The sequence below is a fragment of the Amborella trichopoda genome, chromosome 2, assembly GCF_054954075.1.
Source record: "Amborella trichopoda isolate Santa Cruz 75 chromosome 2, AtrichopodaSantaCruz75HAP2 v2.0, whole genome shotgun sequence".
NCBI lineage: Eukaryota > Viridiplantae > Streptophyta > Magnoliopsida > Amborellales > Amborellaceae > Amborella > Amborella trichopoda.
This window is the reverse complement of record NC_142337.1, coordinates 68,866,783-68,894,270: the sequence shown is the minus strand read 5'-3', so window position 1 is coordinate 68,894,270 and position 27,488 is coordinate 68,866,783. Positions and strand designations below refer to the sequence as shown.

At 40.1% G+C, this 27,488-nt stretch overlaps 1 protein-coding gene across 14 annotated transcripts in view; it reads left to right on the top strand.

Moving 5' to 3' along the window:
• Positions 1-27,488, top strand: part of LOC18430024 (chromatin modification-related protein EAF1 B) — an 86,265-nt gene that overhangs the window by 50,358 nt on the left and 8,419 nt on the right. For 8 of the 14 annotated variants that reach the window (XM_020664836.2, XM_088859807.1, XM_020664834.2 and 5 more), the window contains 9 exons: positions 10,089-10,152; positions 10,240-10,796; positions 10,880-10,933; positions 12,001-12,058; positions 12,173-12,363; positions 24,134-24,187; positions 24,290-24,370; positions 24,511-24,648; positions 24,760-24,870. In XM_020664836.2, the coding sequence (XP_020520495.2) occupies positions 10,089-10,152; positions 10,240-10,796; positions 10,880-10,933; positions 12,001-12,058; positions 12,173-12,363; positions 24,134-24,187; positions 24,290-24,370; positions 24,511-24,648; positions 24,760-24,870 (1,308 nt within the window). The remainder of the gene's footprint in view (positions 1-10,088; positions 10,153-10,239; positions 10,797-10,879; positions 10,934-12,000; positions 12,059-12,172; positions 12,364-24,133; positions 24,188-24,289; positions 24,371-24,510; positions 24,649-24,759; positions 24,871-27,488) is intronic. The other 6 variants (XM_088859804.1, XM_088859808.1, XM_020664837.2 and 3 more) reach the window with 1 other exon arrangement.

Sequence of the window (27,488 nt, the reverse complement as noted above, 5' to 3'; positions counted from 1 at the left end):
TCTTTTACACTGATGTTGAGTATGGAGAATCTGATTTTTTCTAGACCATGTACTTCGATGGAGCTTTGAATGAGATAACACGGGAACAGGTTCCCCAAACATCTGTATGAATTAACTCAAAAGGTCTATTACAATGAACTGATTTGTTGGAAAAAGGTCATTTTCTACCGGTACTAGATCGTTCACTCTACTGGATCCTGCCCGTTCTGGTCACCATGATACCCGTACCTTCGCGTGGAGTTGACTTGCTTTAAGGCTCGCTCACTCCACTTGCTCCTTTAGTCGGGTAAGGTCAGGGCAGGTACGGTAATGAAAAAAGCTTGTCCCTACTCGTTCAGTTCAGGGCCTACTCGTTGGAAACAGTAGCAGCTACTGGGCGGTGAAAAACTGGAAATCAATAGTCTGTAGATGGAACAAGACGGAACAAGCCAGTGTAGGCTGCGAGTTGAGGATACAAAGAGGGAGTAGGCACCTTAAAAGCAGGGAAAAGTCGGAACCCACCTCCTCGTTCAACCTTATAGCAGGGGTAGGTGCAGATGCAGTCGAGAGCGCGATTCTGATGATCTTGATTGGGATCCAGTTCCTTATGATATGGATTAGGATTATCCCTTTTGAAATCGAGGGGAGTAATAATGAAAGGAAGAGCCTAATTCTCAATAGTCAGATTGGATAGGGAGAAAGATTACGCTTTTGATCCTGTTGTTGACCTTGTTGACCCGGATCCACCAGTAGCAGTGGAAGAACCTGTTGATTCAGTCGCATCGGGTGCAGAGGCAGAAGCAAAGCTATCTAACTAGTAATTCGTAATCCAGTTGGTTCCTCTTCCGAAGTGGCTTCTTCTGCTTCCGCCAGGGCCACCAGATCACTTAGAGCAATACGGTAAGGTGCGCGCTCGAGAGCGGTGGGCAGGATCGTCGTAGGAGGTTCCCCGGAAGGAGTCATTTCCTGAACCAGGGGGGGGGGGGGGGGGGGGGGGGGCTAGCATGCACCTCCTTGGAATTTCCTTCGTCCTCGTTGCAGAACGAGTCAAGAAGGGCTTGTAGCCCCTAAGAATCACCCGAGGAGATTATGAACTGGGCCTCTTGATAGATGGATGATGTACAAGAAAAGAAGAAGAACTAAAGTCCGCCATCAAGGCAGCTATAGCCATAAGATCATAAGAATGTTGGCTTTTTATGCTCAATCAATCTCTCTTTTGTTCTTTATTCTCAACAGGAAAGCATCAACAAAACTGCCCTTCCATATAAATCGTCGTGGCATGAACTTTGTCTGTCTGTCCAATTTAGCTTACTTACTCCTCTTCTTATTTCTATTTCTCAGTCCCAACTTTGTTGAGAGTTATCTTTCTGCAGCTCGCGTTCATGATATTTACATTCAACTGTGCCCTGGAGACCCAGTCGAAGCACGCCCGCTCTGTGTGCTTCTTTCACGACATGCTTTGGTCTTGGTTGTTTTCCTTTGGTTGGTCTTCTAGCGTTAGAAGAAGTCATGTCTGTCGTGGACATTTACAACGTCTCCCATCGCACGCCTCATAATAAGGGACTCTGCAGGAAGACCCATTCGGTGACTTTCGCGGTCGCCCTCATTGAACCGACTTGGATCTGAACTACGATTCAGATCAAATCTTACCGAAATTGGATTTCCTTTTCGTGCCATATGGCGCTTAGACTTTACTTTTTCCCCCTTCTTTCCGGTCCAATAATTGAGTTTGTATAGAGTCGAGGCTCTAAACAATCAAATTAGAGCCTACCTTCAAATAGTGGCGAGAAATATGGTTTCAATACTAGAATGTTTTGTGATAGCATAGCCTTAAATTATATTTTCATCTTCAGTTATGAAATTTAACGCTTCAAAAATAGTGTAGATCGAGCAGACCTATGAAAACTTGAAAATATTGAAAATTGGCAGTCCAAAAATGCGCTACAAGATGCACTATTTCCAAAACATGAAATCTTTTTTTTTTCATGTTCGTGTATCTTGATGTCAAGATGATCAATTTGATGATATTTGGGCATCAAAACAACCTCTTCAAGTGAAAGTTTTGAGGTAGGCTCTAATTTGTTTGTTTAGAGCCTAGGCTCTATATAAACTTTTCCCATATGTTTGAGGCTTTTCCAAATTCACAAATCTTATAATGCTGCGATACATTGTTTTCGAAAAAAGAAATACCATGATAGCTATACTCACCTTTGCGAAACAAGAAAAGGGGAAAGACATTGCCATAAATAATTTTCTTGATGGCTCTCCAAGTTACTCCATCACCCTTAAGACAACTCCATGACTCGCTCAAATCGGTGTAACACTTGAGCGATACAAATCCTTCAGGAGGTGAACATGACCCACTAACTAGCTCCAAGGAAGGTAAGGGTATTGATTCAGACCTAACATCTCAATATGACCGGAATGCTATTACCTTTTGTATTTCCTTCCAACTTCTTCTTCCTCTCTTGGCCTCCTCTTGTTGCCTTTCTTTGACATTAGACACAAGTCACATTTTAAAAGGTGTGCACAGTTGTGTACTGCTTAGTATTTAGGAAATCATGGCATTCAGAAAGTTTTTAAGTCATAGAAAATTGGAGATCCACACTCCATTATATACGAACCAAAATATTTGTTGGTGAAACTCGGTTCCAAAGTATAGGATACTCGTTTCCGAGTGGTGGAATCATGGTTCTGCTTGATTATGCAAGCATGATTTTTGGCATAAGGATCTGGATCCCATTTTCATTGAATCGAGTTCCCTAATTTCTTGAATTGAGATCCCAAATATTAAGGAATTGCCCGGAATCGAGATACCGTATCTCGAGTGCGGGATTAAGCTTTTGGAGTGGAAGCGGGCCCCTACTTAGAAGATCTCAGTAACTATGATTTAGCATGCATTGACAAGGCCTTACTGTCTATCATTTGCATGATGGCAATGGCATGGAGGCTTTTAGCCCTGGTTTACAACCATTCTTTTTCTCTATTTTACTGATTTTACTTGTTTAAGGTTTAGGAAAAAGGTGTGTTTTAATTTTCGACATTTTTTTTTTCATCATTGGGCTTTGTTGGAGTTCAAATACTTTACTTTTTAATTATTTTAGTAACTACTAGAAACATAACAACAAAAAGTGGAGTAGATGCTTGGTTCTCTAAGAAAGTCAGGAAGGTTGGAAAAAGTACTAGGCTTAGGCGGACAAGTGGGGTTTGGGCACCTAGGCACCAGGTGGGTGCTAGTTTTTGAGGCGCCCAAGACATCCATATATGTATACATTATGCAAGAAGAATAGGTGGGAAATTAAAGCCACCATCCCTCTTCTTGAACATTGAACGTTGAACAAGTAAAATTAGCAACAGTGGAGAAAAAATAACATGGTTATAAATCAAGCGAAAAACTTTCTTCTTTTATAAAATAAAATTCATTCTCCCAAAATGTGATGTCCCACTTTTTATAAGCATACAAATACCCTAAAATTAACTTGAGATCTAATTAAACAATTTGTGAATAGTAACATGAACAATACGTATGAATAGTAAGCAATGAAGTCAATAAGAAATAAAAAAACCCTAGAATCCCCCAAAAACTTAAAAACCCTAGAAATGGATCTTAAAACTAAAAATGAAAATATGTCATTGAAATTGACCAAAACTTAAAAATAAGAATGATTTTGTCCTGTGTCATTCTCCCCTAGTTGGAGAAAACTTGTCCTCGAGTTTTGAAGTGAGCTAAGTTGAGTTCAGCATTAAACCACTTTTTTGGACCTCGATTTTTGTTGGTTCTAAGATTGTTTGAAGTAAAAAAAATTCCCTAAAAAACAAATCCTGATATGGATCTTAAAAATCAATGCAAATTTATCAAGTACGACTAGTCTTGAACTCTGATCTCTAAAACCAGGGCTACAATTTGCAGTTTATGAGTCGACCACACTTCCACTGCGTTACTCGATTCCAATGTCTGAAATCTCTTGAATCACCTCTTCAATACCCTAGAAACGTTCAAAGGTAATGATTTTGATCAATCTCCCTACTGCCTTATCTCTATATGCTTGACGAGCAAGATCCTCTTCCGAATCATCTTCATCTTGATCCTTATCATAGATCGGATCTCCTTAGAGATTGTTGTTGATGTGAGTACATATTGAAGATTGGTGGTAAATCCCAATATGCAACCTGCTTATTTTTTATACAACCTGTGTCAAAATAAAAAAGTGTCATCATCCAAATCAAAAGCCCTAGAGTGAGGTTCCTTACGTTTAGGTCTTATATTGCTTTCCTGATTACTCGACTCTTCACACGGATTACAAAGGTGAAAAGGATAGTGTTCGACATCTTCTTGGGCGGGAAGATCACTATCTTACTCATGTATGGTGCTCACAAACTGCTGCCTATGCTGCTGAATTTGCTTTTAGGTTATTCAATTTCTTGATCTCTGGGATCACCAAGTGGATCTGTGAAAAACCCCCTTCCACATTCCCTCACTACCATAGATTCGCCAAAATCATAAAGCCTAGACAAATAATCAACAAAACTAACTGAAAACAGCAAGATATAGGCTGATTTGGTAGTTCTCGGGCCAAAATCAGCAAACCCTACGCTTGGCTGTAGTTTCCAGGCTTTGTGGTTTAATAAACAACCTCGCTCTAATACCAATTTAATCAAGAAAAAAGGTGGAAAACTGAACCTTAAACAAGTAAAATCTGCGATAATGGAGAAAAAAACATGGTTCTAAATCAAGCCAAGAGAAGAACTTTCTTCTTTCGTAAAATATAATTCATTCCAATGACATTAACATCCCAAAATGTAATGTTCCTCTTTTTATAATCCTACGAAGCCCTAACATTAACTTGAGATCCAAAGGAACAATTTAAAACTCCAAATTACTTCTAAACAATACTAAACTTTTGAAAATACCCTTGTGAATTATACACATGAACAATAACATCAACAATACCCTGATTCGAGTGAATAGTATATAAAAAACCTAGACTCCGTAGAAAACTTAAAAAGTCTAGAAATAGACAAGAAAAACTAAAAATTAAAATATATCATTGAAATTGAATAAAAATAAAAAATAAGAATATTTCTATCCTGCATCAATATGTTTGCTCCAAACACACATATATGCATATGTATGTGTCTTATATGTATATTTATGCATTTATATATATCATAACCAAGTGCATATGCAAATAGATGCACTCAGATGTCTGAAAAAGACATTCAAACCATCGACTTGCATTTCACAAAAATGAATTATGATAATTCAGACATTCAAATCATTGACTCACATTTCACAATGAGGAATTATGATAATTCAATATTTCGTCATTAGTGTAAGATTAAGCATTAAAATAGGTTAACTATCTAAGAAGTGACAACCACAAAAAGTAAAAGATACAACATATCCAGAGAGTACTCAAATATTGAGTAATTGAGAGTTTGAAATACAAGACCATAACCAAAAATCTGTAGTTCGTACACTCCAATCTGCTTACGCATTCTAAAATCATAAGTTTTTAACCACAATGCAGTGAAATTCGTAAAAGTAAAATGTTAGAAATTTAAGAAGAATTCAGTATCAATCTTCATCTTTTATGTAATCATTGGCTACATCCCAAGCACTTCCAGCCAATCCAGAGATCATTATTAGAATGATCGTCCTCTTCAAAGTAATGGCCCTCCTCAATTTCATTGTTATCAGCCTCTTCCTTTGCCTTCTCCTCCTTTTATCTCCCTCCTCTTCTATGACCAAGAGTAGTAGTTATTTATCTAGTGGCCCTTCTAGGGCTTGAACTTTGCCCTGAAGCCTACTCAACCATAAACCATGTCAAAACTTATGCAAATCATATCAAGGGGCTGGCTGGACCGAAGTTCAAGAAGACCCCTACGAGGTGCAACGCAATTGGAGTAGTGGTGAGGTTAGGGCTTGAAAGACCCTTGTTCCTTTTCCTTTCTTGACATTGTCAAGGAAGTTCTCCTCTTGTTGATAGACCAACATGATCGACATGTTTGGCTACTAATAGAGTTTTGACTTTTGGTTTTATTGAGGGTATGACCCTTTTTTTTTGTTTTTTGAGAAAAGTTGACTATAATTGTAGTAATGTTTTAAAAATGTACAATCAAATGAGTCCCCTTGAGAGGGCATCCTATACACCCCAGAAGGGTTCAAAAGAGAAACAAAAGAAGGCTTGCAGCTCAGAAGATATAGGTGGGGGTCAACAAAAATCTAAAGCAACCCTAGGGTGGTAGAGTAGGCTCCCTCCTTCGCAAGAAGGTCTGCATCCGAGTTAGCTTCCCGAAATACATGGCGCCATGAGATTGAGATACCCTAAGACAACTGAGATATCTCATCAAAGATATCATCTAAACAATAAGGGCAAGGAGAAAGATCAGGTGCCCACGAAATAACATTCTTGGAGTCCCCTTCATCCTCCATGACTGAACCCCAAGTGTTGTCGAATCTCCTCAGGCCTTCCAAAAGAGCTTGGGCATCAACAAGGGTAGAAATTGCTAAGTTGATGGGGCAGGAAAGGGTTAGCAATGCTTGTCTCTCATTGGACGAAAGAGCCCACCTACTCCGGATGGGCCAGGATTGCCAAGGGAGCAGCCATCAAAGTTTAGCTTGATGGAACTTGGCTCAGGTGGTCTCCTCATAGCTGCCCATGAGATCCTAAGTTTGGCCACATGAAGTAGGTTAGCCCAATTCATATGATTAATGAAAGTCAGTGAATGGGAAATCTTTGAACAACTTGTGGTTTGAGGCCCAGAATGCCACTAAGTTCATAACTTTGTCGGCCAAGCCGCAACTGATGTTCTTCTCCTCTGAAAATTTTTTGTGATTTCTTCCTATTCATAATACCCACAAAGTGGCAGACTTGAGGCTTTCCAAAGTTCTCTTCCTGCCTTGGACCATGGAGAATAAAGGTAAGCTTAGAACAAGTGTGGGATGGAGCTTGGAGTGACCATTGACCACTTAAAAGTGCCCAATATAAAGGTTCATAAGGTTCTCACAAACTCATAATGGAGGAATAGAGAGCATGAGTGTTGGTTTCCTCTACCTCCATGCACAACCTCCTCAATACCTTGTCTATGAAAAAAAACAAAGTGTGCATCATGAATTTCATTAGATGCCTTAATAAACCTCAAAAAAATGTCGCTAAAGAATAAATCACCATCAAGTTTGCCGCTCTCCTAGTCCTCCTATCTGGGCTGCTCAGCCATAAAAAATTAGGGCATGGGCCACAAGCTGTGGCCAGAGGGTCGGGCTAGGGCTCAATATCGGCTAGGTTCGGTCCATTCTGCCCCTCTTTTTTCCTTTTTTTCCTTTGGTTCACTCTTCATTTGCTTTTGTCCTAGGCTATCTCGATAGGGACAAGGGCCGTGTCAAGGCCAAGATTGCCTGGCCCAGGCCGGTTTGTTGCCACCCTTACTCCTATCATTCCATGTATTTGTCAGTATTAGGCCCCATAATGGACACATGAATCATCTTGAGGTAGTCCTTTGTGAGTGGTCTTTCCTTCTATAGCAATGGCTCCTTGAGCTTATACGGGGTTGGACCCTTCAACCCTAGCCCAAAGTGGCTATTTGTTTCCGCCATTGTGTGGAAGCTGCTTAGGCGAGTAGTGTTGAAAGCAATTCCCTCTTGATAGATACATCTAGCAAGTAATCATTGTAAAAAGGCTCTAGAAGGAAGACAAGGCTCTTCACAAAAGGCTTCTAAAATGTAAGTCTTCTCTTTGAACTTTGAAAGGATCCACTTCAGTTTTCTCGTCATCATCATGTTCATCACTATCACAAAAAATATTCACCCCGGTCCTCAACTTGCTATACTTGCATCCTTGCTATCTTTTTCCTTTTCTATGGCATAGTTAGGTTTATCCCATAGTTATCGGAATCTCCTACTTTAGTAGGTGAACCTTTTTAGGATCTCGATTCTGTCGCTCCCGTTACGGATCTCTCAAGTATCTCGATTATTAAATTTTGGGATCTCAAACCCCACTCATAGAGATCCCGATCCTTGCTTTAGGGATCTCGATCCCAACCTTAAAGACCAGCAACCAAATTGATGATTTTCTTTGTTTATAGCAAACTAGCAACATAACTAATGCTTGAGGTTGGTAACATGATCCCCAAAAAGGTGGGATAAAGATCCCAAAAGGCCGGGATCAAGTTTCCCAAAAGATTGGAATCTTGATTCCTAACATGTGCATTGTACGGACGACGGTCCCGACCATAAGGATCTTCTAGCATTTCACGATCTCTCACTCCCGATCCCGGTACTGTTCCTGCTCCTGACCCCAACAACTATGGTTTATCCTTCCTAAGTTATTTGAGACTTCCTTACATGCGGCAACATGCCCCTAATATTGGCAAGGTGCTTCTTAAATTTTTTGTATCTTTGTCCTGAAAACTGCACCAAATTTTGTTCTTATCATTTTCATACGGTTAAAAATCACATTTCTGTCCCACATCCCACCCCCTATTAGAACTTGTAGAAGGAATCTTAAATATGAAGATATGTTACTCTCCTTTGTTGCTCAATGTTTGATCCTCTATGTTTTGGATGAGTATCAGATATTAAGCTCTAAATCACGAAAAATTTGTCTTATAACCACTCTTAGTAGTTCACAATGAATTCAACAACAGAAAAAAGTGAAGTTTGGGATGATCTTTTAAACTTCTTAAAATTTTCAATCTAGCAAAAAATTTGACAGATCAAAGTTCTTTTTGTTGTTTTACACCCGGAAGGCAAGGGGCAGGCTAGGCTGTTGCCTAAGCACAAGCGCTTGGTGCCACCTAGACCACTTGGGCACCCATCGATAGTCGGCTAGGCCTAGGCAGGGTGGACATAGACAATGGTTGTTTGCTCCACCAGTTTCTTGAAGTTCAACTTCAAAGTTTACTCAGTTGGCAACCCTAGCCCAGCTGGTGGAGGTGTTTTAGGGATAGCTTCAGGGTGATATAATGGTTTTCTCTTGCTCTCTGTGGTTCTGACAAGGTGGAGGCATGGGCCTTGTTCACTGGTTTTAATATCTCCTAGCTCACATTACTTCAGGCCTAATAGTTATAGGGGGTGACTAGTGTAAGTAATTGTAGGCGCGTTGGGTCAGCCCCCTCTCCCAAATGATTATTGGCTAGAATTTTACAAGGTGCTAGAGTTATGTCAACACATTTTGGTTTCCTCACCACTGCAGGCTATGAGGCTAATGGACCGGCCCTCTTTTTATCGAGGGAGGGATTTAGCTGAACCTTTCTAGTTTCTGGTACTTCCAGTCAGTTGCCTACTTATCGATGCGTTTCACCATCCCTTCTAATCGTATATAATTACCATTTCATACATTTTATGAATGCTTAAACGTTTAGTTACTGTTACTAGTGTACAAAATTTAAGCCACCGAATAACAAAAATCACATAACAGAAACTGTGTGTGGATGCACGCATGTGCAGGTGTGTGCATAAGTTGATTTATTATAGGAATAAATGTTGAAATTATAAGAAACATGTGAAAATTCAAGTAATATTTGTGTCTGTACAATTTGTTTAGTTAGGGACACGAAAATATGAGTCCAAACTTTAGCAATGTATATGGTGCATGTGTGATTAATAAAATATTTTATGTTCTTTGGGTGCTAAAATCTTACATGGATTTCACGTTTTTTCAAGTGGCAACATTTTATTTTAACAAAGACTTCTACTTACTCCTAGTCAATTTAGGCTGAATAAATATAAATTATGGAAAAGTTCAATTCGTCATGGATCACATAAATTGATTATTTTTCCCACAAGTGATTCAACTATATTTAATCACGATTGACTCTTCTGTGGTGGCTTTGATATGATACAATCAAAATGGACATGAAGAGTATTGTAATTTGACTCTTCTGTCCCACATGAATGAACCTGTCATCATTAGAAATTGTCTAAAATGTACCATATGCGTCCTATAAAGTGATAAAGCTTTAGCATCGCAGCCAGAAACTTACCTGCCATGTGGCTCTGATCCAACTGGTAACCTTTTGTACATGGTTTTATAATGATAGTAGAAGTTGTACTACATGCTTCTCTTTGTGATTTTTTGTTTTGTTTATTGAAATAATTTTGTTTTCAGAAACCTGAGAGAGTGATGCATCGACAGGATAGCGAAACTTCTTCGTGGTTTGATGCTGCAGCAGGTATTTAGTAGCACAACTTGTTTATTGGGTTTAAGTTAAACAGTATCACATTCTTAATGGTATCTATATTCATTTCTGATTTTGGAGCTCGAGAGGTTGCAGTTGATGAGGATGAAGGTGAAACTGAAGGACATTGTTTGCCTAGTTCTTTTGATGGTAGCAAGTCATCGAAAACTGCCCTGCAGAAAAAGAAAATCCTTCCAAAGTTTGCAAGATCCAGTGATACCAGAATTTTGAATATGTTATCTCATGGGCTTTGCTCGGAAAATAAGTATGAGAACCAATCATTGTTGGCTGGAAAGAGGGCATCGAGTTCTTTAAATGTTGGGTCTATTCCTACAAAACGCGTTCGAACTGCTCCACGGCAGCGGATTCTAGGCCCATTTGGTATGGGAACTGGAGGGGCTTATGCTGCAAATAAAACTGATGCATCAAGTGGTGATACTAGTTCATTCCAAGATGAGCATAGTGCGTTGCATGGTGGTTCTCATACCAGGAGAACTATTGAAGTTGATTCAACAGTAGATTGCAGAAAGCAACTGCCTGTTGATTGTGTAGAAGTATCTACTAAATCTAAAAAAAGGAAGAAGACCAGGCATACGGGATTTAGGAATTCAATGACATCAACAGATTCTGGGGGTTTGGTAAGTTCTAAAAGTTGTGGCTTTCTTTTTTCATGTTTTGGCTGTATCATTGGTTTTGTTGGTCTAAATGTTTGTTAGTGCAGGGCTCTGAGTACGAATCGAGATGGCTCATTGATTCCATCGGCCAACATGAGCAGGTGATATTATTATCGACTATCTTTGAACTTATTGTTTATAGCGTATGAAATGGACCAACTTTATTTGTGTATGTGTTTAGTATGTTATAATTCCTTTCTACATTTGGATTGTTTTAGTCATTCCTAGTCTATTCGTGCTTGTGAGTGTACTCGACCATATACATTATAGGATTGTTTTGCTTAGGGGGCCTACTCAAGTGCTTGGATTGTTGGTCAACTATTAAAAAGAGAAGTGCCTGGATTTTGAATTTTACCCTGTAGCATGTGAACACATCCATGCGTTTATATCCATGGATTGCAATTCATACATAAGTATATGAGCATGCATCGATAATTGACTCTGTATGTATAAATTTAATAGTTTTCTGGTGGTGAAGTTTGAGAAGTTCTACTTGCAAATTTCAGAGTTGAATTGATAAATAAATGATAAAATACATCCATTACAACTCCAGCATGACATGAAAATATAAAGCCCAAAAAACTAAACACATTCATTGCTTTACATGCACTTGGTGTGCCTCCAATTAATAATAGAAACCGTAGAACTTAGTTTATAAATAAATGTTAAAATGGTCAAATATTTGTAAATACTACAGTTTCAAATGTCACCCAATTCTCAAATCTTAAATCATAAAATATGGCCAGTGATCAGATTCCCTTAACATATGTCATACTGTCATTTGGATCATCGTCTCCTCAACATATTCCCCATACTCCTTGAGTCCTCGGTCTCGTTTCTCCTTGGTATGGACTTGCACCTTTTCCTCGAGCCCATTTTGTGATCTTTTACTCAGTCTGGATCCATGTGGAGGTCAACAGATTGCTCAAAATTCAACCAAGTCACATCCCTTTCCTTGAATAACCTATCTTTATCTTCTTTCCTGATTATTCCTTTTTGCATTCATTCATGCTGTTTTAATATTTTGCTGCTCTTTTTCTTCCCCATGTGAATCTCTTTCAGATGTATATTTTTATTTCTTTTCGGTTGGTGAAGCAATCAATGAATAGTCAAAAAGCTTATTCTGTAGTGATCAGTATACTTATGGTTTGCTTTTGATTTGGTTCAGAGGGACCATTCAAAGAAGAGGACAGAAGGCCATCTATATGAAGCTAATGTAAACAGTGGTAAGTGTTATATACATATTGAAACTTGTTCATTACCTCCAAACACTAGTTTTTACTCTTAACTGTTTTGCTTAATTTGATCCGATTCTGATATCCTATTTACCTGCTCTTAAGGTGTGCTCGGAGCTGCAAAGAAACCTAAAGTTGCTAAGCAATCACAAGATACATCTCCAGAAACCACGACTCCAGCAACAGCATCAATGCCTTCTCCAGTTGCTTCTCAAATGAGCAATATGTCCAATCCAAATAAGCTCATAAGAATGATTGCTAGTCGGGATCGAAGCCGAAAACCTAAAACACTGAAGGTATGTACTATTGAAACTTCATGGCTGATGTTTCTTGTTCATAGTTTTCAGCTGGAGTTGCCTGATTTAGAGAATCATATTTGTTTCCCTCAATCTTTATGTTAGATCTCTGGAATGGTTGAAAGAACTTTATTTAATGCTCTAGGGATTCTATACTAGTCTCAGGGTGGTTTTCTGTTAATTACTAGGATCTATTCATTTATTTGATTATTTGTTTTAATACTCCAATGCACAGAAGAGTTAAATGTGTTATATTTAGAAATAATTCATTATGAAGAATTATTTTTTCTTAAAGATGGTTGCTTGGAATTTTGGAATTATTAATGTTCCAGACATTTATAATGACGAGTTTTCAAGCTTTTCTCTCATACTAATGCTTGGTATTGTGGATAATAAGTTGTAATCTGTAACAGTTCTTCTCCCTTAGGCATTGTTATATATGCGTCTTTTCTTTGATTTAAGCACCATTCAGTTGTATTGTTTTCAAATTACTTTCTTATCTTTTATTTTATTTTATTTTATTAGTGGTAGTTAGTTCTGCCAGTCTACTCTTTTATGCATCAAATGCATATTTATCTTCTTGACCCTTTTTTTTTTTTTTTTTTTTTAAGTTGTTAACATTATTTATCTTCTTGATCTTTTTGTTGTTTTTTTTCTCGTTTTAGTTTTCAATGCTTTTAGGCTTCATTTTGTTTTCTTAGGGATCATGCTATTAGCGAGTTCTTTTATCTCTTTCTTTTGGATGTGAAATTCATGTTAGATACACTGCCTACATGTTTTTTTCTTTTTTCTTTTTTCGGTTTTTGTGTTGATCTCTCCTCATTATATGTATTGTGGGACTTTAAATCATTGCAATCATGGAGTCCCAAAAGAGATGCATCCTCAAACTGGGGTCATATATGGATGCTTAGACCACTTTATCAAGTTTAAAGAAGAAATTCAAGAAACAAGAAGTTAGCCAACTTTTTGCTATGACATTGAGCCTCCACGGTTTGGGTGAAATCTACAATACTTTGCACTGTTGAGCCGATCAAAGGTGCTAGCTGGGCAGGAAGTATGTTTGGAACTTGTACCCGCTTCCCCCACCACCACCCAACTCCCCCCCCCCTTGGGCACCCCTTCCCTGCCCGCCCAAAAAAATGAAGTCCATGTTAAATGATGTTAAGGTGAGAACCCTGGAAGCAAGAATGCCAAAATATACAAATAACTGCATGCTCCTTGATTACCAAATTGTTTGTAATCGACAAAGGTTCCCATTGTAAGTGGAAGTGTGCTTACATTAATGGAAGATACAATCTGACAAAGCAGCAATCTTTTCAATGTTAGATCTCCTATTGAAGTTACTGGTTTTCAAGCCAGTCTCTTCTCTTGAATGATTGGTGCAGACATGCGTTGCCAGATTCATTTTTATCTATTGCCTGCTTCTTTTTTTTGGAAGCTAATGACATGTATATATTAATAAGGTTACTAATACAAAAGTCTCACTTGAATGGTTGATGTAAATTGAGAGCCAAGAGCAATACAAACAAAAAAAAAAATGTGCAAGAAGTAGTAGTGTGTGTACTTACCAACTCCTCCAAACGAAAGTGTCCTTCAGTTTCCACGTTTAAATTCAATAAGTACCTCTAATCCTTACTGGAAAAAGGAGAACAGCAGTTTATGAACAGAAATGATAGCTCTTTCTTGCGCCAATTCACTGCGATAAGGTGATCGGGTGATCCAGATCTTCAAGCTTCAACGTTCTCACTTCCAATCTCTCAAACCCTAGATAGAAGGGAGCCTTACTCTCAAAGTGATCTTCAAACCAATATTGTCCCTTTCTCCCGTGAAACTAGTACTTAAAACACCCAAAAGAAACCCTTAGAGTTCCTACAAAACCCTAGCCATCCATTTATTCTAATCCTAAACCCTAAATCCTAACTTAAGCTAAAATATTGAATACCAAATTTAACCTTTCACATAAAAATAAGTCCCACAAAGTCCCAAATAATATCAAATATAACCTTTCAATTAATAATAAAGCCCAATTAGCCTCACTCTCTTCTCCTTCCCCCAAACCATGAAGATAATCACATGAAATGTCAGAGGTCTAGGCCATCCATCCAAAAGGAAGGCTGTTAAGGACTTGTCCTCGAAACATTGCCCAACCATTCTCACTCTTACCAAAACCAAATCACCTGAGCCCTCCCTATTCCTCATTCATCAAATATGGGGTAGGAGGCCTTCCCAGTGGGTAACTTTACCAGCTGTAGGAACCTCAGAGGGTATTTGGGTGATCTGGGATCCCATTGACCAGCTTTTATTATCTTCACATATTGGAGAATTTTCTGTAACCATTTTACTGTCCTGTATTTCGGATGGTCTAAAATGGAAATTCTCGGCCATTTATGGCCCTTGCTCTTCTTCCATTCGACCACGTTTTGGTTCGAGTTGGACCTAGTGGCTTCCCTCCCTCACCCGGTCTGGTGTTTGGGTGGAGCCTTTAATATTACACGGTCCGGTACAAATGGGCTTCGGAGATAGGTGGAGAATGTGGATAAGAGGCTGCTACTCTCGTCCTTTCTTTTCGTTCCTTATTAATGGAACCCCCAAGGGCTACTTTCCTTCTTCGAGGGGCCTACGTCGAGGGGATCCCCGTTTCCCATTCCTCTTCGCTATTTCGGCAGACGTCTTTAGCCGGACTCTCGCCCTCCTTTACCAAGCTGGACTGCTTACGGGCGTTTTGAACTTCACATCAGGAGCCAATAATGTCGCATCTGCAATATGCAAATGACACACTAGTCTTCCTTGATGCCTCTCCGCTTGAAGTGGGAAACCTGAGGCCTTTTCTCAAGTGCTTCCAATTGGCCACTGGTTTCAAGGTCAATATGGAGAAGTCCAAAATAATGGGTGTAGCAATTGCCAACAACCAAATCAGAGAGCTTATACCCCCCTGGGAATGTAAAGTCGAAGACCTCCCAACAACCCATCTTGGTCAACCTCTTAGGCTGGGAAAACCGAAGAAGAGGAGCCGGTCCCATGTCATAGATAAGTTAGACAAAAGATTGGCCGGATGGAAAGGAAGATTCCTTTCCCAAGCAGGAAGAACCACCCTCATCAAGGCTACCGTTGCCAATGCACCTGTGTATGTCATGTCTCTTTTTCAAATGTCCGCTTCAGTGGTCAACTACCTTGATCATCTTATGGGGAACTTCAGGACAAGCAAACACGACAAAGTTTCATCTCATTTCCTGAGACAAAGTATGTTTACCCAAGAACCAAGGAGGACTATGTATCAGACTTTGGAGAAAGCAAAACCTCGCCCTACTAGGAAAATGGTGGTGGCGCTTGGCCACCCAAACGGATACTCTTTGGGCAAAGGTTCTTAGAAATAAGTACAATATTCCAAACCACACCTGGGTCCCAAAGAGAAAACCTTGGTTCAATGCATCAGGAGCGTGGAGATCCTTTCTCTTCTCTCTCACTATGTTCAAAGAAATTCATCAAGCTTCACCCAAGAGTAAGCACAAGAGAAAGCTTTTGGTCTGACCTTTGGATAGGTCATGCACCAAAGAGGGAATGCTACCCTTCTCTATACGCAATAGCAACAAAGAGAAACTCCACAATAGACGATGAATTGATACCACAAGGAGGTAGAAGATGGTGGCAGCCCTCATTTAGAAGGAATCTATCCGTGGAGGAAACAAATCAGTTCCTATCTCTTTCAGTTCTATTGCATGGAACTTTTATTCCTGTCCATGGAAGAGATAAGCTGGTGTGTCCCTTGTTCCATCAAGAGAATTCACAATGGCCTCCTTTTACAAAAGACTCACTCAACCTCCTACTTTCCCTCTCAACCCTACTTCGACACTCTATCAGGTATGGCAAACTTTAGCACCTCCCGTGGTGCAAACACTCAATTGGATAGCTACCTCCCATAAGGCATTAACTATTGGTCACCTGCAAAGAACCCAAATAGGTGCTGCATGTGTTTGAGCGAGGAGGAGTCCAATTTGCACCTCTTCCTTCTTTGTAATGTTGCACATGACCTTTGGGGTTGCCTGTTGCAACTGTTTGGTGTACACTTTGTGATACCACCAACGATTAAAGACCTGCTTGCTTCAAATCTCGCCTCACAATGGCCAAAAACTAGGAAAATTTTATGGAAGGCAACAGTGGCAGCAACCCTTCGGACGCTCTGGAAAGAAAGAAATGCCAGAATCTTTAGAGGACAAGTCACTCTAGTCTCAACTCTTTTTCAAAAGGGTACAGCCTTAGTAACCTTTTGGGTGTCAAACAATCACCACTTCAAGGGAATCCCAACAAATTCCTTCCTACCTCAATGGAAGAATATTCTTGTACACAGTCAAAAGAAAAAGAAAATATCTGCCATCTGGAAACCACCCCATCAAGGAGCAATCAAACTAAATTTTGACGGGTGCTCCTTAGGGAATCCAGGCCATGCAGGGATGGGAGGAATCTTTCGAGATCACCAACACAATGTTCTTTTCACTTACTCAGAATAGCTAGGTGTGCAAGATTCATTGCATGCTGAATCTTTCGTGCTGCTTAAAGGCCTGCAAAGCTTCGATAGATCTTGGGGACAACATCTTATAGTGGAGGGAGATGCCCAAAACATCATCACGTGGGCTTCCAGGAAAGCTTACCCACTGTGGTACCTTATGCTTTTGTATGACGAGATTGAACATATTTGCAGGGATACGCCCGTCTCATAGATGCATACCTCGAGGACATCGAACGCCTTCATGGACCTCCTAACGAAGGACGGAGCCAACGCCCTTGAGGAAGACTAGGCTTGTTACACGTTTTTTGCATCGTGTGGGCCACATAGAGTTCGGCATAACTTTTTGTACTCTTCTGTAAAATTTATAGCGGACTTTGTAAGGGGACTAAATTATAACCCCATTTTTGTAAACTCTGTAAAGGGGCTAACCTATAACCCCATTTTGTATAGGGCCTAAGGGCCTATTCTTTTTTGCAGAGAGTCCCATCTACTAGGGTACTCTCGTACTAACTCAGAGTTGTAATTTTTCCTTTATAGTAATACATCTGTCAACATTTCAAAAAAAAATAATAATAATAATAATAAAGCCCTAAAGTCCGAAACAGTTCTACAGCCCTTCAAACACTAAACACCTTAAAAGAGTAGGAATGTTGGGCTGCCGTCTTGGATTTTCAACCCAACCTTTTTTTTTTTGGCATTCTCCTATCCTTAAAAGGAACTCGCCTCTGTGCTTGTCCTCCTTTTTGCAGCTTGACACTTACTTGGCATCTACCTCCATGAACTTCTCTTCATTTATCCATGGGTTTTGAGAATCCGGTTTGCCCTCTCTGTTGACAAGGTATCAACAGCAAGTGCCAGCTTGAGTTTTGATTTCCCTTTCTGCAATCACCCTTTAACTTTTCTCTTTTGGTTTACTCGGAATTTGGCCATGTAACTCTCATTTGATGATTCTCCATTTCGTGCTCCACTTTACAACGATAATTATAAAGATCGACCATGCTAAAGATGGGAGATATGTCTAGGTAAGGGTGGCTCTAAGCCTGACACATGGGATGGTGGGGGTGGCCTTAGAGCCACCCTTACCAATATGGGGGCCAGTGGCTAAGTCAGCAGTCGCAGCAATTGGCCTCAGGCCCCAGCAGTTTGACGGGGGCAGCCGCTGGGCCTAGGAACCATGGAGCGAGGAGTGGCCTTTGGACCACCTTGAGGAAGAATGGGGCCGGTCCCATGGATTGAGACACATGGAGTGGCTTTCGAGCAGTGTTTTAAAATGCAGGATGCAGCCCTGATGCGGTGGGGGGCCGATGTGGCCCGGCTGCGGGTGCATCACGATGATGTGGTCAATAAATGTAAAAAAATTATAAAAAATTTTAAAAAATAAGTTAATGCATAGAAAAAAATATGAAGGTGATATATGTGATAGTAGGTATTTTAGTTTAATGATTAACTTCAAAAGTATTAGTTGTCGGAGATTTTGTATCTAGTTATCCACCCATATAAGTATTTCCACAGAGCAAGCATATTACACAATTTCTATCTTTTGGATTTTTTAGTTTAGCATATTTCCTAGCCGGACCGTTATTATTAGAAGATTGGGAAGAAGACATTGCCCCAAAAATATGTATAATAGTAATATTGTACAAGAAGGAAAAAAGAATTACCGACTCTGTGAAGTACTGCTCGATTTCTTTACGACCTCTGAAACCCCCAATTTTTTATCACAAATTTACCCTAACATCTCCAAATCAACAATCAAAGGCATCCAATGAACATCCAAGTATCAGACAACCGCCAAATCGAAGATTTCAATGAAAAAAAAAATTTCGCCTAAATTTTTTTTTTTACCTCGATTTGATGCAAAAAACGCCACAAAAGTGGCTGAAAATCTTCATTTAGGGCCCCTAATACCCCCCCAAACAGTTTTCCTAACATTTGGATGGTCAAAAAGACCATTTTGCCCCTCCCAGAGGGGAAAAATAGAAAAAAAATTTGGCAGACATTGTAACAGTGGGACAAAAAAAAAATTCGGCGGACATTGTAGCAGTGGGATGTAGTGCGATGCGGCTACGATGCGGCTACGATGCGACGCATATGTGGCCGCATCTATCAAAAGCGCATATGCGCCTGTTTCTTATGCGGATGCGAGCGCATCTCGCATGATGCGGTTGCATATGCGGCGATGCAGTTACATTTTAAAACACTGCTTTCGAGCCACTTTCAAGTTTAGAGGATGCAAAGGCCCTGGTGCCGGTGGCATAACCACTGAGCATGATAAAGATATGAGTGACAGGGTTTCTTAGGAACTTGATCGACCCAAACCAAACATTTGGGAACGTGGATTATGAAATCCATGACCCGGATATTCGACAGATAAGTGGATTATGTCGTTAATGTGTGGGCGCAACTCATAGAGTGAGTGCAAACAAGTGAGACCAACAACAAGGTGGCACACCCCCAGTGGAGTTGCCAGTTTGTCGGCCGGCCCCCACGTTGCATGTGTGACCCTAGGTGTGCGGAGTGTGCGAATAAGGCAAGTAACCCATGCCATGCAAATGTCATACCAACAATTAATCGAGATAGACAAGTATAAGGACAAAGAATTACCTCAAAAATGAAGAAAAATGGATTCAGGTGTGTCTGGGCCGTAGCCCTCTTAGATCCTTGCTTTTGATGTTGTGGAATGCCTTCTGATGCTTATCGGCCGGTGGGGCACAAGTGTGCCTAGTGGCAGAAATACCTCCCAAAAGGGTGAGCTGTGTGAGGCAAAACACCTTGAGGTGAGCCTTGTGAGCCAAACACCTCTAGGTCTCCCCAGGTGAGCCTTGTGAGCCAAACACCACTAGGGGAGGGTAGTCGAACCTATGCCTTTGTTACCTGTAAGCTTGGAGCATCGTTTGAATCTCACTCTCTTGCACTTTCGACGCACTCAATTTAGGACTTGCGCTCACACGGGTTGCGATGTGGCTCCCTAAATTCTGGTTGGATTTTGGTTTCGGGGGTCCTAGGCTAGGTCTAGGTTTGGTTAGGTAGAAATGGGTCTAAGTAAAAATGTGCTTTTATAAATGAGCTTGGTTAGTGGGCCTAGATGGGCTTAAATAGTGAGCCTATGTGGGCTTGGATAGTGGGATCAAGTGGGCTCGGCTTGGTGGGCTCAAGTGGGCTTTGGTTAAGGTATGGGAGCTTTGGTTAGGGTTAAGGTGGAAAGTGGTTTTGCTTGGGTTAGCGTTGGAAGGGTGGTTTAGCTTGGGTTCGGAAGGGTGGTTTGGTCAAGGTTTGGATGGTGGTTTGGGGTAGGAAGCCTTGGTTAAGCGTAGAGACTTAAGCAAGGTGGATTTGGTTTAGGTTAGGATGAGTAAGACCGGATAGGGTTTGGTCAATGTGTGGTTAGGATTCGGAAAGGGGTACGGTCCTCTATTTCAAATATGCACTAAAGGATCTAGGGTTAGGAAGAGTGGTTTGGCTTAGGTTAGGAAGCCTTGGTTAATTGTGGGTTGAGGTGTGGTTATGGGGTGGTTAGGGTTTAAAAGGCTAGGATCACTCTTTTGCACAAAGTGTTTCTTTCTCCTCACAAAAGGATAGTAGAGTCTCTCTCTTACAAGCATGTAAAAAAGGATCTCTCGTGGGGTAAGGGGAGTGTGTTTATATGGAGTCTCTATCCAAACATGGGTGGATCCAAAAAAATTGAGGGGATTGGGTGAAAAGAAAAAAAAGAAAAACTACAAGTAAATTCGAGTAAAAAGAGAAAACGACCAAAATGGACATGGACAATGTCTTGGAGCAAGAATGGGTGAAATATCATTGGGAAAATGAAGATCACGTCGCTATGCTCATTTTGGTATATAGAGTTTGCATGAAACGCCAATGGTTTGATGGAATTTTCATCTGTTTTGGGTTTTGGGTTTTTCATGCAACTTTCCATAAACTTTCTTGATCGATCCTTGCAAAATTCCAGGTTTATTGGCGATCGAAAAATCTAAGAGGGTTCTGCCACGGTTGTTTTGCACTAAAAAGTGCGGAAAAAGCCCTCCTATCAACCAAGATATCGCTCCGGCAAGTTGCCAAAACCCAAAATTCTGCATTAGATAAAGTTTGGCCACCTTGCGAGCCCCGAATAACCCTCGATCCTACCCCAATTCTAACGTTTCGTATCCTATTGGGAAGGATTTCGACTTACAATTGAAATGCTTCTGTTTTGAACTTGTGCTGATGGTCGGATGATGAGATATGGCAGAAAAACTGGAGAGAGATTGTGTGGACTTTATTTTGCATAGCCATATAAACTTGTGATCTTCTCTCTAGAATTTATTTTGCTTCCGCCTTTCATCACATTCGAGGCATGTACCAAATGAAAGTGCTTAGTGAGGAGCACATCATATCTGAATTTCATTCTAATCCACCTCGCCGATCGGAAGATATAGTGCCATCAGTTTGCTCAATTTTGGAGAATGATTGCAGAAATTTGCCACTTGGGCAATGTTCTTGGACTGCAATGCTGGAATGATATGCCATACACCCCATTTTTGGAAAGAGAGGTTTATCGGCGTCCAGTTGAGATGAAATTCAAGGAATTGACGATTTGGGACCTATAGTCCTGAAACCATCAGAGATCTTATTCTAGGGGTTTTCAGGGATTTGTGCGTTCCATATTCATACACGTGGTTCACGGTTCCCTTATGTCGACCTTCCTATTTCAACATCCAATTGAGTTGAAATTTTATGATTTTTTTAGGGGAATAGTATCAACTTTGCTCTTTTGGTCTAAGGGTGATGACCTTAAACTTTCCCTTAACCCGTCTCATGCCTTGGTAAAGGGGGCTGGGTTGTGTTAGGTTGGTAGTCAACATAAAACTTCACCAAAACTTATTATGAATCCTGATAATAGGGTATGGCCTTTAATAGAATAGAATGGTGGAACAAGATTTTTATAGCCTACCCCAAAGTAGTTGGGATAAGGCTCAGATGATGATGATTCTGCATTCCACTGTAGTTTGGGGCCAAACACCCGTCCTTGGAAAAATGGGAGTTTCATTGCTTTTTGAGCCCTGATGATTCTTGAACGAGGGCTGGACTGTGCTCCTACGACTTTTTCCAGGCATATTTGGTACCCAAAAGCTGCGGTTGCTACCATCGCCTCTGTTATTCACATTGGGCTGGGGGTTGCGTCATTAAAGTGTGAAAATAATGGAATGGCTGGGCTCGAGGTGAAACTTGTCAAAATTTGTAGCTTGGTCATTTAAGGTGTCCTTAACACATGGTTGGTTCCTTTGATGCATGCAGGTTGACAGTAGTGATTCATGGAGCACTAAATGTTTCCTTAATAGGAAGAGTTGACATGACGTTGGAGTGCACCATTTGTCCCTCTGCAGTCCTTGAGATATCCAAGGGAAGATTTTGAGAAGCTATAGGGGTTAACCTGTCATCATCAAGACCAGGTGATTCGTGGGATCGATGGTGACATTTAATGTTGCGGGTTGCTTATGTTGCAAAATTTATATTCCATGAGGGCCTTGTCTGTAATTATCATTAGGTCTAGGGCCTCATGTGATTTGGTTAGCCCTCCTGGTGACTGATTAAGCCAGCTGCCATTTAATGCCTGCTCAAATACAGTAGAAGGACATGGAGGTGATTCATCACGTTGCAGTGTGGGGAGGTTAAAAAAAATGTTGCTATAGATTCACGCATCAAAAATAAATTGTAGTTAGCAGTTCTAGGAAACTTCTTGAGGTTGGGGATTCCACAGGTTGCCGGATATGCTCATGGCCCCGTGTTGACTACTCAAAGTGTGCTTGAAGTTGACATGAAGATTTTGGCATAACTGGGAAACTTTCCATGGGAATTGATTTTTGTCTCTTGACCCAATTTATGACATTGTGGGAGACTCCTTCCATGAGGAGAGAGGAGCCCTAACTGGTGTCAAACATTTAACATCTTGAGTCTTGTAAGCAGCACTTGTGAGTAAAGATGTTGGTTGATGTTAGCAGCCAGTTGAAGGCCTGTACTTTGGGAGGCGCAGGGTAAACTAGGTGAAAGATCTAATCTATAAACAGCCTGAGGATGTGTGTTTGCTGATTGGTTTCTCCCTGTCCAAGCCTGAGCCTGGAAGTTAGTGCTGATTCAAGGTTATGGAGCAGGGAGGCCTTGTCTATGATCTCTTTGTCGTTGAGGTTCCACCTAAAGTTGGGGGACCTACTTTGTAACCACCAAGAGTTCTTTGGTATTCTGAGGCTGTTGTGTCCTGACGTGACACAAGAAGAAATACGTTTAGGAAGGAATCTCTAGGCTTTGTCCTCCTAACTATGTATCCTTTCAAAACCTCACCAGGACTCCATGTTTTGGCTGCCAATGTCACTTAGTTTGAAAAGGCTGAGTAAATACCCATCTTTCCAAACAATGGAACTTCCTTTTAGCATTAAGGAAAACTAAACTGAGTATGTTCCTCTGAACTCTCCCTTGCTTTTGCCTTCCGCTGCCCTGTTTCCCTGGTATTACTGATATCAATGATAATATGGTTCATTGCTCACCCAACATACCATTTTCTAGAATTACCAAATTCATCATGTCACCCGGTCTAATGGAAGTGTTCTGTACGAAATCCATGTCATACTTGACACTCAACTACCTCACAGAAAGACCTCAAACAACTTCTGAGGAGCCACGTGAAAATCCTTTCATTAAAGAACCAAGCATATAGAAGTGGACGGACTGCCACTTAATTCAAGGTAAAGAAGTGTTTAGATAAATTCACATTTCTACTGATGAACAAGTCGCCAACATCTTAACGAAGGCCCTCTCGGAAGCACTCATTCTTCACAAGTCGCCGACATCTTAACGAAGGCCCTCTCAGAAGCACTCATTCTTCACTAGCATGCTCTCAATGATTGATCTCTACTCTCAAGCTTGAGGGGGAGTATTAAGATGCATGTGCTTGTTTGATCCCCATTTAGCCATGAAAAACAGTTCCATGTTTTTTTTTTTTCTTTAGTAAAGTTTTGTTTTTCATATCATTATTGACTTATTAATGGAAGAATAATTTTTACCTTTGAGCTTAAACAGTTACATATTGAGTACCATGTTCTTGTTTTTCTTTAATTAAGATTTCTGTCCACGTCATTCTTAACATTGCCTTATCAATTAATTAATAATTTTTTACATTAGTGCTTAAACATTTGCATATTGATTAGTATTTGATATCTTTTCATTATTTCTGCATTTTGATGAAAAAAAATGTAATATTCAGTTCCATGTTTTAATTCTGCTCTGTTGCAGTTACCTCCTGGACAACCAGGATCAGGAGCACCGTGGTCTACCTTTGAGGATCAGGTTAGAGAGCTGTACTGAAATGTTATGTTTTTTGTACAAATATGTAGACTGCTGGTGGAAAACGAGGTTCCTAATAAATCCATGGTTTGTAATAATCCTCAGGCACTCGTTGTCCTTGTACATGATATGGGGCCAAATTGGGAGTTAGTGAGCGATGCTATAAACACTACCTTACAATTCAAGGTGGCATTAGTACTCAGATTCTGTTACTTAGCATATACTGTTTCCAGAACCTAACTTATTTCTTTCCCCTGTAAGTACTTGTGGACAGTGAAGTGGTTAAGTGAAATGTCTGAAATATGCATGAATGATTGTAATTGTAGTGTGTATTCCGGAAACCTAAGGAATGCAAGGAGCGCCACAAAAACCTTATGGACAGAAATTCAGGGGATGGTGCAGACAGTGCGGAAGACTCGGGCTCTTCTCAACCATATCCCTCTACTTTACCGGGCATTCCAAAGGCATGAATCTGCCTGACTTAGATTTTCCTTATCGTCATGCAACTAACTATTGTGCCTAATGCGGGAAACTCATGAATGGTACTGTTTGTCTCCATGATGTGTTTCAAACAGGGAAGCGCCAGACAGTTGTTTCAGCGTTTACAGGGACCGATGGAAGAAGATATTCTGAAGGCTCACTTCGAAAAAATTATTCTGATTGGGCGGCACTCATGTAGGGGACAGGTCTGTTCTTTGGTTGTATTATTTGGTACTTCTGAGTTTATTTCTTATTGCTTTTTGCATCATGAAAGGAAAGTTCCGGTCAGTACAAATTTATGTATCACCTGTTCCGTGGCCCTACCTGTTCTGTACATGTTTTACATCAAAGTGGAATTTGAAAGGCCTGGTTCTTGTACTTAATTTAGGCACAAAAATAGGTATTCATGATCTTCACTTTGAATCTGGTGGCTCCACGTTTAGTAGTCTTCTAGTTATTGAATTTGATGTACAGTGATTCATTGGCTGTTTTGACTGTAAGAGGATGCCCACGGGGTCTTGGAGATGATGATTTCGACCATTTACTGCTGCACTGCTTGTCATCTAGGACTGTCTTGGAGAAGTTGATTTTGACCATTTACTGTTGCAGTGATTGTCATCTAGGATTTCTTTAGATCTTAATACTTTTGTAAGCACTGTTGTAGAAGTGTACAATATACTTATGGGTAGCTAAAGGTCAAAAATTGTTATCAACTTCACTTGCTGTCAGTGCGAGAAAAGGTAAATCCAAAGAGTGGCAAAGAAGCAGAGTAACTCTTTTTCAGTTTTTTTTTCCTAGTAGAGTGAGAGATGTTTGAAGACACCCTTTTTTTGGTTGTCAACCCAACCCCCCCCCCCCCGCCCCTCCCCCAAAAAAAGAAAAAACAAAAAAAAAAAGAAAACGAAAACAAAAAAGAAAAAAGAAAACCAAAAAATAAATAATTTAAATAAATAAAAATTCCCGGCCCAGGGGGCATAGTTAGGGTGGTTTCCCAATCCATTCCATGGGGCATTTGGAATGAGAAAGGAGGATAATCTTTTTGGGAGAAGTATTGTGGCTAATGATGTGGTCACATGGATTAACGGATATTGTAACATGGTTAGTTTATCCAGTTCACAGATTTGAATGTTTTTTGTTTGATAGGTTCTCTTTTCTTGATGGTTCTTGTGGTATTTGGAGAATAGGCGACTTGGTTTGCACCCCCATTTGCTTTGTTCATTTATTAGGTACTAGTAATGATAAGCTAGATCCCAGGGCTGTCAAATGTATCCTTATCGGGTATTCATACTTCCACAAAGGTTATTGTTATCCTGGTTTACAAAAGAAATTTGTTTGCACGAATGTTACTTTTATTAAAATACTTCTTATTTTTTAGAAGAGAGTGGTGTGCTTGATACAAATATTTTTTATCCGGCTTCTGAAGAAGTGTCAAAGTCCTTGCCTTATATGATTCTTGTTCCTATTTGTGTCGATACTTCTCCCTAGATACCGGCTCCAATGAATGTGGTACATCTACATGTCATGATGTTTCTAAGTAACAGCCAATAAAGGTTTGTACCAGAAGAAAAAAGCAGGTGGACCCCCCCCCATAAACTCAGCCAACTGCTCAATCATTATCTTCGTCTATTGATCCACTTCCTTCTTGTGATGATGGTGTACCTATTGCCGTCCGTAAAGGTTTAGGTCTTGTACTCAACATCTGATTGTACATTTTATTACGTTTACAAATTTGTCTCCATCATATCAATAAATCCTAGGTGGCATCCCCTCTTGGAATCTTGATCCGACGATCCAGGAGCCGGAGCGCGAGCGGCACTTGCTTCCTCCCATAAGGGGATCTCGATCCCTACTTATAGGGATCACGTTTCCTAATCTAAAGGGATCTCAATCCTTGACTGTAAAGGATCTTGATCCCTATCGATGGGGAACCACAACTCCTCAAAAGATGGGCAGCATTTCGAATATGATGGTATCTCGGTCCCCTAGAAATTCTTTGAATTTTTTTCTCCCCATCTGTCCCTTGTGAAACCCTATAGGCTTTACTGTCTCATTTGTGTTTCCACTTTCCACCCTTTGCGTCCTCTCTTTCATCTCTCACATAACATGCTAACAGTTCTTCAATTCCCTCTCACATAGCAACCCTATGTGCATATAGCCATAGAGTAGGAGGAAACCCAATAATCCCTCCATAGATTAATCATCCTTGATCTATCTAGTTAAATATGAAAGCTAATCCTACTAGGAACCTATCAAGATTTGCCTCTTGGAACTTGAATATCCAAGACTTCTCTCCTATAGTATAAACTTATACAACAACAAAAAATGACGAAATCCCACATGGCGTAGCTCTCTAGATTGTAGGTGTAATTATTCCCATTTTATAAATAACACAGATTACAGAACACTAATATTCAGTGCCACAATCAGCCTCCAAAACTTGAACGAAAAAATTATTGGCTTAAGTAATCAACAATTCAACATTAACATACTTTTGATAGGAAATGATAAAAGAAAACTTCCAATATTCCAGCAATTCATGTCAACAATGACAAATTTATTAGACTAAAAATAGTCAATGGAGTCCCTGGTTATCACCTAAGCAGAGCACCGTACACAGTTTATTACTTTGTCCATGGCAAGTACATGATTATTTGATACGAAATCTCTCCTCCTTGATAATTATGTTATTAATTTACAGCTAGAGAATGTGAAAGAATTGTTCTAGTTCAATTCTTCCAAGTTAAGAAACAAAAGGAAAAGAAAATGTCTGCTGATGATGGAATGTTAGGAAACTCCTAACTAATATCTCAAATAAAAATTCGAA